Genomic DNA, 12404 nt, shown 5'->3' on the forward strand with positions numbered 1-12404 from the left:
CATGGAAATAAGGGAGAAATAAACAGATATTTAAAAAAATAAATCACAGAACTCAAAGAGAGGAGAGACCACCATGACCATCCACGCCCTTATGCCTACTTTATACCCTGTCGTCCTGTCTATATCTAATCTCAAGACCTAGAATGGAGGGAAGCCCAAAAGGGTGATAAAATAAGAATGTGCATTGCTCAAGTGTGATATATACCCCTGTACTGAGGTTCAGCTTACAACTCTGCTTTGTTTGCAAACTAAAATTTCACATATTTGACTCTTGACAGATTTTTATGATACTGAAAATAGACAGACCTAAAGATCAAACTACACTGAACGTTTTCCATTGCACTTATTTGTTACTTTTTTTCCTTTTAGGTTAAAACTTGCTTGTTTTCAGACTAAGTAAGACTTTTGGGGAAAGTCCACAAACAGCTTTTAGGCATGTTTGAGAGCTCTATGCATGGAAAAATACAGAGTTATAATACATCAAAATGCATGCCAATTTTTGTTCAAAATAAAGTCTAATGCAACAGACCTCCCTTTGATCATACAAAGTTTGTGACGTTTGCATTCTTTTGATAATTCTGAAAGTTTTCATTTAAAAATAATGAATTTGTATGCAATTCAGAATAGCCTTCCATAATCTGCACGAAATGCCTACCAAACCTTTAGTTTTATGGAGGCACAGAACAAAAAGTAATTTCTCTAATGGTTCAGAACCAGCCAGGCCAAAAATCCAGCCTGGCTACAGCCAACGGGAATGACTGAGGCCCGTTTCTCTTCACCTGTAATCTCACCCCTCTGCCAGCTTATCTTTGGGAAATGTCCACTTGCTCCTTGGATATATTCCAGGATGGGTGTGTGGCCAGAAGTCCTTTGTTGACTGTCACTCACTCCAGCCCTGTTGATTTAGCCTTCTGACCATGTATCTGTGCTCTGCTGCAGTTGGGTTTGTTTCTTCTCTTTATGCCTGCCCCATGTAATTACTTGGGCCTCCGGATCCGTGACCTTTTTAGTACTGAAAATCTTCAGTTCGGGATGGGTCTACACCTGCACGTGTCATAAATAATTCCACTGGGACAACGACCAGCACCAGACAGCGCATTGGGGACCTGGAAGATTTAGGTTTAAAGTCCTTCAAACCCCTTCTTAACAGAGAACAGTTTCCCACCACGCGTTTTCTGGATCAGGAAAAGAGAAGACACACCAGGCAAAGCTCCAACTCAGCCTCTGCATGTGCTCAAGAGAGGGATGGAAGTTCAGAAACAGCCTCCAAGCTCAGCTGAGGCTCCCTACTCTGCATCTGGATTTTAATGGCTCACCTTTCAGACACACTGAAATCCCATACTAATTCCATACTAATCTACGCTGCAGGTTATACCATATACTATGCCAATCCTATACTCTATGTCCAATTTTTCAAAGATCTGTTTGGCCCAAATGGGTTCTTGAACACTACCAATGTATTTGTATTGGGTTACTACTGCCTTTTTGATACAATGCTTTGTACGTTTCCCAAGACTGCTTTTACTTTCCTGAGTAGTACCTATGTGGCATCTAAAGACCTTTTTTTTTTTAAGCTGTAAGAGCCATTCGTCGCACTGTTTCACTTTAGTGCGATTTCCCGTTCTAAAGGTTAGTGTCAGAGTTCCACTTTTTGGTTCTTGGGCAACAAATTTTATTACGCTGCAGTCAATGCAAGTGGCTCAATTATGGCCAGCTTTTGAGTCAGTTCTTGCACATTACCTAACACTAAGTCAAGAATATCTTTCTGTGTACTCTAGCACTAGCTGTTCCAAGAGGCAGAAACTGCTTCTTTGAACTCACTCTTATTGTGCTATCTGACCAGTTTATTCACAGGTAATTTAAGTCCCCATTATCGTTTGGTTAGACTTTCCCACTTCTTTGATCTCTGTCAACATTATGCACTCAACATCCTTTTGTTGATCCAGGAGCTAGTAGTATAGAAGACTATACTACTAATATATTTACTTTCTTAGGGGTTGGGAGCGTCACCCTCTATAAGCAGTTAAGTAGGTGATTATAATTCTCCAACAGCACTGTGCGTTGCAACATTGGAAACACTCTCCGTTCCCAGAATGATCACGTTGGGTTCATTGTAGCAATGTCAAGGGTTAATTATCATCGCTGTTATGAAGACGCACCACGCTTCTTTTCTGAATATATCTATGCTTGATTTTCAGCTTCTGAATTGTACACAACACCTAAAAAATGATGATGCAGGATCCTCCTCTAATTCTCACTCATTCCACCCAAAATAGAAGATTGGCTTTAAAAATAATGGGGTTTAAGTAATTTATTTCTTTGGGGGGAGAGGAAAGAGGATAATCTTTGCCTTTGGGGTTCAGAGACTTTAGGGGGCTTGTTCTGTGTTCTCAAGGTTTTTTCCTGCAGTCATAACATAAAACAATGTGCTCAGTGGGTAAATGAAAGTCGACTTTCTCCTACAATCACCTAACTATGTAACTGCTAAGATTATACGGAAATGAAACAAAGTATTGTGAGACTTGCGATAAAATAATGCATGTTGGGAAAACTGATTATATACTTTTGCCTGCTAAATAAGACGACTGTTCCACTCTTCTACATATCTACATGTTTCTTCTACATGTAGGCATGTAAGGTGATTGGTGATGGATGATTGCTTTGCCTTCTCTATAGTAAATACAGTAGTTTGAGTTTATCTATCTCTTCTTAAATATCATTGTTTGGGACTTTTCCCAAACTTTTAACATTATTTCCAAAATGCTAGCCCCAGAACTAGACTGTAACGATCCAGCCACGTCACATATTCTAACAGTATCATCCTTCCCCTTGTATACAAGATTGGGGTTATATACACTCAAATAAAAAGATACTAACGCTCAGTTTTAATTACGTATGCTTGCATATACGCTTTACTAAAAAAAAAAACCTTTAAGTGCTGAACTACTTCTCAAATAAAAAGGTTTTTTCTTCCACAGTTAGATTTGCATGTGAATTCAACTGTAATTCAATTTGGAACAATCTTAAAACTCCTTCTCTCAAGTCTCTACAGCGCTGCTCTCCTTTTCTTTCCAAGACATTCCTTATTTTCCTATCTATCTTCAAACCAACTTCGTCAACTCTCTCCAGTATCAAGTGGAGACTGAAGCATGGGCAAGAAGGAAACCAAGATTTATTCCTCAAAAACCAGCTAACAGAACAGCAAAAATACCAAAAGCGGAGGCTGTAACAATTGCATTAGCAATCCTATTAAAGGGAGTTGATCTGCAACCAGCTATAGGAATTGCAATTCGGAGGGCGTGTTGAATCCTTAGCTGCTCACGGATTGCCCATTACCAGTAAGATCCAAATACATTCTTTCCAACCTATTTGTCTAAAAGGTTTGGTTCTTCCATCTGTAATACAGGGCCATCTTCTGACTTCCCTGGGACTTTTTTCAGAAGTCCAGGCTACTGCAGTAAGGTCGTGAGAGATCTAACCTGCCAGCCGTTCGGGAACGGCAAACTAGTTCACAACGCTACTTCTCCTGCGTTAAGCAATAGTTAATGCTTAGAGCATGTGCTATCTGCACAAGCTTGAGCTCTGAACAAGCTTGAAGATGATTTCGGTAAGAAGTCTAAGGTGTTGGTTTTTTGACCTATAAAGTCTTAAGCGGCTCTGCCTACTTGAGAAATTCCTCTCCCTTTGCATCATACTGCATCGTGCGGAGTGCCAGAGGTAATGCTGCCTGGGTTAAACTGAAAGGGGCGGACGGCAGGCAGGTCCCGGGCAGCTGCCTGGCATCCGCCCGCTCACCCGCCGCTGTTCAGTGACCTGCAAAACTGAAAATCCAGAGATTTCCCAGAAAAACCGGTCACAGGGGCAAGGGGCGGGAGGAGGAATTTGACATTGGGGTTATTTTATCATAGGTAGAGAAGATAGATAGTTTTAAAGTTAGCTTCTAAGAACATAACACACTATGATCAAAGTCTGCTTCTGTAGCTGATCCTAGAGGACATGGCAGGGAGAAATGAGACCAAGAAAATGTTCTGGTAGAAGGAAATTCGGTGAGGCTCCATCAGTTACGTGCAGGATCTTCTCTATTAAATTAAGAATGTATTTCTAAAAATATATTGACCAGAGCACTATGAAGATAATTATATGTTAAAGAGAACTCTACTGGAATACAGGGCTAACTCTGCACCACACTTACCCTTAAGCAATCTTATTATACCACTGAACTAAGAGGGCATTGCTTTGAAACCAGGACTGGGCCATCCACTCTTCTCTTCCAAGGCAAGCTCTGCAGTTTGTGTTCTCCTGCCACGGGCGTGAGGGCTGACTGCATCTTACAGGGGCTGACATCACAGTTAAGCACCTGACCTAACGTTTTTGCAAGACTGGGATGCTGAGAACCACATGTAAAAGGAGATGTCCCAATAAAGCCTAATTCAGGTGTATTTAACATCCGACTATTTACATGCGAGCTAAAAATAGTTCCTCCCATTAATTTCTCGCTTATTTTGTACCTTAACAGTTACGGCTCCGTTTCCCATTTTGTCTTTCCAGAGGCAGGAACACACTGCAGGATCAGGACTCAAACAATTTTAAATGGCATTTTATACCCCGAGTTTCGATATGTAGTGGCAGAATTAGAAACTACACCATAAGATATACACGAGAGGTCATAGGCACACTTGACTAAGCTTTCCCAGAGCACGGTGCCTGGCACCAGGCAAACATCCTGCTGCAGAAGGCACAGCCTGACCCCCCGATCCCAACATTGCCATCTGAAACCAGACCTGGATGATCTTCCGCACTGGATTCAGCGGGATACAGAATAGGAACCATCACCCTTGGCGGAATCAAGGCCTAAAAACATATACAGTGCAGGTCAGGATCTATGTACACAAACTCAACAGATTAGATTAGTGTTTCCCCAACCCTCCCCATTTCGAGGATGGTTTTTATAGGATGAAGTCCATTTCTAGATCTGACACTATTCACGGCTTAGCGTTCAAAACGTCTCGTTTGTGCTGCTGGGATGGCAGGCGATAGAAAAATCCCCCTTCGTATCACTGCATTTGGTTAAAAACGTCCACACATCACACCACAGAGGTCACCATCTTCTCATTTCGAAGAGGTCCACACTCTATACTTTGTGCTCAGTTGCAACACCACTGTAGTTTTTGTAAGGAATAAATATTGACTTTCCTGGACATTGCCTCACGACAGAACAGGACCTTGAGTACATTTGTCTAAGATATTTTTTTAGCCTGGTAATACAATTTAATAGCACAGCTTTCGTTCTGAGTAGTTCAAAAGGCGTGGAAAAAACAGGCTTTATAAATGCCACAAATTGCCCGTTTTCATTTTCAGACAGGTGACCATGTTCCAAAGCTGGCTCAACCGTATTTCTTTTCTTGTAACACTACACAAAATGTATTACTTTAATTTAAATTTCCAAGCTACAAATTTAATTAGGATTACAACATACCACATTTAGAAAGTCAAGCCTGGAAAAAGCCATGCAAAAATTAAGATTTAATATTAATGCAGGCCGCTTTGTCTTTTTTTTCTTTTCAAGAATAAAGCACACGACTGCCAAGCAAATTACCGACAGAAACGAGAGAGTACACAGCAGGTCTCAAGAAACTGAGCTCAAAACTTAGGACCTGCAGGAGATCGGTCTGTTCACCGAATAGATGCTCTGGCTCTTAGCAGCATCTGCACCTCACGGCGAGATGTTCAGGTGCGCTCTCCTTAGTAAGGGTCGGAAACCAGCGTTGATTTCAATTCTAAAAATACGCGGCGGTGACACCACAGGAACCACTGTACGGGTGAAATTCAACTGTCAGGTACGGGCAATACACAAGACAAGAACCAGCAGGGTCAGCGTGGGGCAGGGTTGGGATGTGTACTGAGCTGTAACAGAACTCCAGCTATCGGCAGAAGTGTGTAGAAAACCTTACGGATTTCACCCCCCAAAAAAAATAAATCCTGTTTTCTGTCAAATGTTTAGTGTCCCACCATGTGACTCGACACACTCAGCTTTATAACATCAATTAAGATATACAATAATCTGCGTGGGATCAACCGACCGCATCCAAAATTCAACATTAATACAAGCACAGCTACAGATGGCGACCGAATGAAGACTCAACCATTTGCACGATCCCTTCTGCCTCCGAACAGCGCGAAGGGCTGGGGAGCGGGAACGCAAAGGAACAAAACGCACCGGTGGACAGCTCACGTCAAAAAATGCCTCCTTGCTTCGGTTATAACTCCGCAGTCGGGAAATAAGATCAAATGCGTTGTGGTGGGAGCGGAAGCAGCAAGGAGAGGAAAGGGGAGAAAGGAAAGGAGCGGGAAGGTAGGGCAGATGGAGTTGGATAAAATAAAGCTGCTCTTACCTGGAGCAGTTTTCCTTCGGCCGGCGTCACCTCTGCAACGTTTGCAAACTCCCCTTCCAGTATGATCGGCTCCACTTTCAGGGGGATCACCCTAATGATGGCTTTCTGCGCCGCCGACCTCTCCGACTCGACCGCCGCCGCCAGCACCAGCCCTGTGTGGCCCAGTCCTGCCTGCAGGGTCGCCATGAGCAGCCAAGGCCAGAGGACAGCCAGCTGCAGCTGGGGGCCAGCACTCATGCTACCAGCTGCAGCAGCGGGCTCCGGCCACACATACCGCTCAGGAACGCGTCCTCACCCTGCGGCGGGCTCCAGCCGTCGGCAAAGCTCGTCGGGTTTCCGAGCGTGCGGTCCCAGCGCCGGGGAGGCGGGGGAGAGAGGAGAGAGGGGCTCAGTCAGCGCCAGTGCTGATTACCGGACAACTTCTCCGTTCCTCGCCATCGCCGTTTCTCTTCCTTGGTGCCACGTGCTCAAAGGCCGCTGGGAGCTCAAAGGCATATTTTAAACAAACAAACTAAAAAAAAAGTATCCGAAATTAGGAGTCCCTCCTCCAGCAGATAAATCCGGAAAGATCAGCGGAACAGGTTGCAAGCAAAAAATCAGTTCAGACACACAGGAGCACCAGGGAGCATTAGGAACTCGTCAGTCCCGCGGAGGCGAGGCACGGGGAGAGCTCCCCGCGGACGTGGTGTCCTCGCGTCTCCTGCCCGAGAGAGAGGAAGATCCACAGGTCCAAAACATCCATCTCAAATACCCTTGAGAGACACCTCACCTTCTCACCAGCATTCCCCACAACATAAGCTCAAGCTCTTCACCTTGAACGTTACCTGCAATTACCCGTATCCTTCTCAGAAATTATGCGGGAGGTATTTCTTGAATTTACGGTGAAAAGAAAGTTTGCTTCTGTACCGTTCTCTTCCAACTCGAGTTGATCCCTTCCATCCTTCTCACGCCAGAAGTGCTTCATTCACGTCTGGAGATCAACTTTACTTTTCTCCTGGTTCAGAGTCTGACTCCGGGTGCAGTTCTCCAGGCTAATTAGTAAAGCACGGAGCTTTTCTTCATAGTTTCAAGTTCCCAGGAAATCAAAAGGCCACAAAACACTTGAAAAGTTTCGATACCCAGCCAAACAGGTATCGAGCAAAAAGTTACAGCATATCTGGTTTCTCTCGCACTATTTCTGTGCACGCCTGAGTTCCGGTATGACCACTTCCAAGCACACATTAAGAAAATCCCGACTAAAGGCCCCACAATATAAAATATAAAGTTCCATGGTCTGCCCGAAGGTCACGTGAAACGTATCGAGGAGTCTTCATAACTGGGAGAAGTTAGAGAGAGGGTATTTTCAATTAAAACCAAAGTTACAGCGATCACACAGCTATGAAGAGAAAAAGGGATTGGGGGGGGTGGAAAAGAAAAAAGATCTGCAAACCTGTTAGGCAGTGTGCCTGCTGGAGTCCGCGGGGGCCGGGACGGGTGGAAATGTTGCTGTAAATCCTGGGTAAAAGTTATTTCCAGCAGTTTAAGAAAACCGTGGGGGTCTGATGAGGTTTGGTTTTGGTCTTTTAAAAATAAAAAATAAAAAAATCGGTATTTGAAATAAAAAAATTGGTATTTGAAATAAAAAAATCGGTATTTGAAATAAAAAAATTGGTATTTGAAATAAAAAAATATCTAAAAAGAGAGAAGGGGCTCTCCCTCGCACACACGCAGCAGGCAGGTAGGTGCGAGCGGAGCTCCACAGCCCAAAAGAGAATGCAGCCAGATCAAAGGGAGAAGATTACTGCAGACAGCAAGCTGCGGGGCAGGCATGGCTGCAAGTGAAGTGTCCGCATGCAGCCGACAGACCTGAGAAAGAACCCAAAAGACCGGGGAAAAACTCCTTCGAAACACCAGAGCCTCTCCTCCCGCTACCGCAGACGCAGCTTTCGGCTCCAAACGCAGGGAGCACGAAGGAAAACAGAGCCGGGACCGTCAGCGGGCACCCGGCAGCGGAGCCCGCGGGCTGCCTGACCACGACCGGGGAGGCGACTCCCTGCCGCCGGCCAGGGGCTGCCAGCCGCCGGCCCCCCCGCAGCTCCTGCGGAAAAGCCTTTCTTCCAGAGAAACACACCTACGCCCGAGTCCTTCGGCTCGGCCCCGCCGAAGGCAGGCTGCGGCTGGCCGCCTCCTCCCGCGGGACGCCCGGCGCTCTCCTACCTGCTGACACAAAGTGAGGGTGGAGCAGCCGGAGCCGCCGCCCCCCCGCGGGGCCGGGACCGCGGGCTCCCCCTCCCGCCCCGCCGCCCGCCTGCAGCGCGGCTCGGCGGCGGCCCGCGGTGCACGGGCCCGGCGCGGGCGGAGGGGCGCAGCGGCATGGCACCGGCGCCCAGGGGGGAGGACCCGGCGGAAGCCCGGGCGTCCCGCTCCCGCGGAGGGCGGCCAGGCGGCCTCCCCGGCGCCGGAGCGCCCTGAAGCGCGGCAGCCGGGGAAGGGCTCCGGCCCGGGGGAGGGCTCCGGCCTGAGGAGGGTTCTGGCCCAGGGGAGGGCTCCGGCCCGGGAAGGGGTCCGGCCCCGGGAAGGGGTCCGGCCCGAGGAGGGCTCCGGCCCGGGAAGGGGTCCGGCCCGGGGAAGGGGTCCGGCCCGGGAAGGGGTCCGGCCCGGGGGAGGGCTCCGGCCCCGGGGGAGGGTCCGGCCCGGGAAGGGGTCCGGCCCGGGAAAGGGGTCCGACCCGGGGAAGGGTCCGGCCCGGGAAGGGGTCCGGCCCGGGAAAGGGGTCCGGCCCGGGAAGGGGGGTCCGGCCCGGGAAAGGGGTCCGGCCCGGGAAAGGGGTCCGGCCCGGGAAGGGGTCCGGCCCGGGAAAGGGTCCGGCCCGGGAAGGGGTCCGGCCCGGGAAAGGGGTCCGGCCCGGGAAAGGGGTCCGGCCCGGGAAGGGGTCCGGCCCGGGAAAGGGGTCCGGCCCGGGAAAGGGGTCCGGCCCGGGAAGGGGTCCGGCCCGGGAAAGGGGTCCGGCCCGGGAAGGGGGGTCCGGCCCGGGAAGGGGGGTCCGGCCCGGGAAGGGGTCCGGCCCGGGGAAGGGGTCCGACCCGGGAAAGGGTCCGGCCCGGGAAAGGGGTCCGACCCGGGAAAGGGTCCGGCCCGGGAAAGGGGTCCGGCCCGGGAAAGGGGGGTCCGGCCCGGGAAGGGGGGTCCGGCCCGGGAAAGGGGTCCGGCCCGGGAAGGGGTCCGGCCCGGGAAAGGGGTCCGGCCGGGAAGGGGGGTCCGGCCCGGGAAGGGGGGTCCGGCCCGGGAAGGGGTCCGGCCCGGGAAAGGGGTCCGGCCCGGGAAAGGGGTCCGTCCCGGGAAAGAGTCCGGCCCGGGGAAGGGCTCCGGCCCGGGAAAGGGCTCCGGCCCGGGATGGGCTCCGGCCCGGGGAAGGGCTCCGGCCCGGGAAGGGCTCCGGCCCGGGAAGGGCTCCGGCCCGAGGAGGGCTCCGGCCCTGAGAAGGGGTCCGGCCCGGGAAAGGGCCCGGCCCGGGAAAGGGTCCGGCCCGGGAAAGGGCTCCGGCCCGGGGATGGGCTCCGGCCCGGGGATGGGCTCCGGCCCGGGAAAGGGTCCGGCCCGGGGATGGGCTCCGGCCCGGGAAAGGGTCCCGGGAAAGGGGTCCGGCCCGGGAAAGGGGTCCGGCCTTTCCACGCGCTGCCTTTCTCTGGCTCCCGCTTGTTTAGCTGCAGTAGCCCTTTCCCAGTTGCTGCTGCGAGGAGGTTTCAGGTCAGGCTGATGTCAGAGGTCTGGAATTCAACTGTTATTCTCCTCTGACATCCCTGAGAGGTGAATAATACTGTAGGTCAGACCTATAACCTCAAAGTAAGGTTGCAACTGGAAGTCTGTAAATCGGCGTGTGATGGAGTGGTGCTTCAAGAGGGCACTCAGAAATTAATGCAGAAACAATGCCCCGTGCGTGGAAGGTGTACGATCTACCCAGCCGTCCTGGGAGTCATTCGCTATCGCTCCCGGTGCTCATGGAAAAGGGCATTCGGGAAAGCGAACAGATTAACGAGGGCTTTTTCTTACACATGCGGCCAAACTAATCCCTGGAGTCATCCCACAGAAAGTAATAAATTACACAGACGAAGAATTGGCCCACTTTTTTCTACGCTCGTCCGTGTAGTAATGGTTATTTGTTGATAAAAATGTCAGCAAGAACTACTGAAACATGAAGCATTTTTTTCAGCTATGACACTCTATCATTTGTCATTTAAAACACAGAGAAAATACAAATGCAATGCCCATTCCAGTTTAAAATTTTAGTTTATCGCAGATTGCTGCAACCATGCTGCCTAAGCAGTGGTACAAAAGAACATCCCCAAGGTAAACTAAATCCCACTCTATTCCCTTTAACAAGAATATAGTTAAAAACATCTTCTTACAGAAGTTACTTATTATTTACTGCCTGAACTACATTAAGGTGCTGAAATGCTCGACATTCAGTCTGGAGTTACCCGAGACTTGTGAGGCCTTGAAGAACATTACACTGATTTCCTGAAGCAGCGAGTGCCCTGTCTCCTCTGCTCTCTCACAGTACGTCGGTAGGTTGGTTAAGGACAAACAGAGTTTACATGCACGTGTATTCTGAAAGGGCTGTACTGCAGGAGAGCCAGCTCCATAACCTTTTAAAATTAGCATATTAAAAAGTTTTAATACTAAGATTTCATCGTGTGTCTTTAGAATCATAGAGCATTAAGACACTAAGACTCCCCTCACTTAAAACTCCGGAAGTATCAAACCTTTCGGTGGTAAACAGGAGCAAGAAAGGTAAGCTAAGAAGTTCCCTTTGTCTTTTATTTGAATTAAAGAGGTAGCAGCTCCAGTTTGGTAAGGCTGAACTCCTGAGATCCCCACCTCCCTACACCCCGACACCCGGAAGGCTAGACCGACGCTCTCAAACCCCGTTACAATTACCGGCACAAACTACCACGGGACACGCAGACCGACCACCGTTTCCAGGGCGTATTATCCAAGGGCCTCAAGCCACCTCAACTGGGGAGCACAGAACCAAACTCAGGCGGCAGAGCTGCAGCACCGTTACCAAACACCTTTTCCTTTTAACTACCCGAATAGTCTGATTCATTTAGAAATGCTTTCCACATTGATCCCCTTGAGGTGGAGGATTTGAACGTAAGCACCTGGCCTTTCACTAGTCACATCAACTGGAATTGCACTGCACATAGGTAATATCTGATAAAGAGTAACAAATCCGAGGACAATCAGTATTGCAACGCTCCTGCTCGCCCCACCTAAAAGCATCCTCAGATTGCACTTGTCTAGTTTGGACTGTTGGTGAATAATTAAAGGTCTCACCTCAGTTCGTCCAACTGCTCAGTGTTCCCTTCGGATATCCTGACCATAGCCAGAAGCTGCACAAAGCTCTGAGGGTATAACTGAGGTAGTCCTGACAAATTCTCTCTGCTCCTTTCTTGTGCATTTTGCTCAGGGCTGGCTCTAATTACTTATAACAGAAGTATGAACATACACGAAGCAATTAAATTCATGTTTTAAGTGCTCTTCCACATTATTTCACCAACAACAAAAATACAGCATGTGCTCCCTTTATCCTTCAAACAGGTTTTTTTATTATTTTTTAATAAATACAAATGCTATTAAAAACATAACAATCGCTATCAATATAAATACTATCATATTTTTACAAGTTAAAAATCTATTTTGAAGACCTATTTAAAACAGAGTACTAAAACAACAAATAACTTATCACTACAGATACTATTACAATAAAATTAATATTATTAAAACAGAAGAATTCCCTATTAATGTAAAAGATCAGCAGCTGTCATATGTAACAGATACCCACTGAGAGGATACACTTGCTGCTGAAACAGAGCATTGGTTTAGGAAGGAAGAGCATTTCGTGCTTAATCACTCAGAAAATTAGCTCATCTTTCCTCTAGCTGCTCCCCCGAAATCCCCGACCTATTCAGACCTAAAATCTTGTGACTTTCCTACACTTTTGTTTCATACACAATTCCCACTAAAGGGCCA

The 12404-nt window shown here is 48.5% G+C and overlaps 1 protein-coding gene across 1 annotated transcript in view; it reads right to left on the bottom strand.

The window, feature by feature from the left end:
• Window positions 1-6629, bottom strand: part of RNF43 (ring finger protein 43) — a 59754-nt gene extending 53125 nt beyond the window's left edge. Inside the window, exon 1 of the mRNA XM_059829433.1 lies at window positions 6393-6629. Coding sequence (XP_059685416.1) covers window positions 6393-6629 — 237 coding nt within the window. The remainder of the gene's footprint in view (window positions 1-6392) is intronic.
• Window positions 6630-12404: the final 5775 nt, after the last annotated feature.

Source organism: Gavia stellata, chromosome 25, assembly GCF_030936135.1.
Source record: "Gavia stellata isolate bGavSte3 chromosome 25, bGavSte3.hap2, whole genome shotgun sequence".
Classification (NCBI taxonomy): domain Eukaryota; kingdom Metazoa; phylum Chordata; class Aves; order Gaviiformes; family Gaviidae; genus Gavia; species Gavia stellata.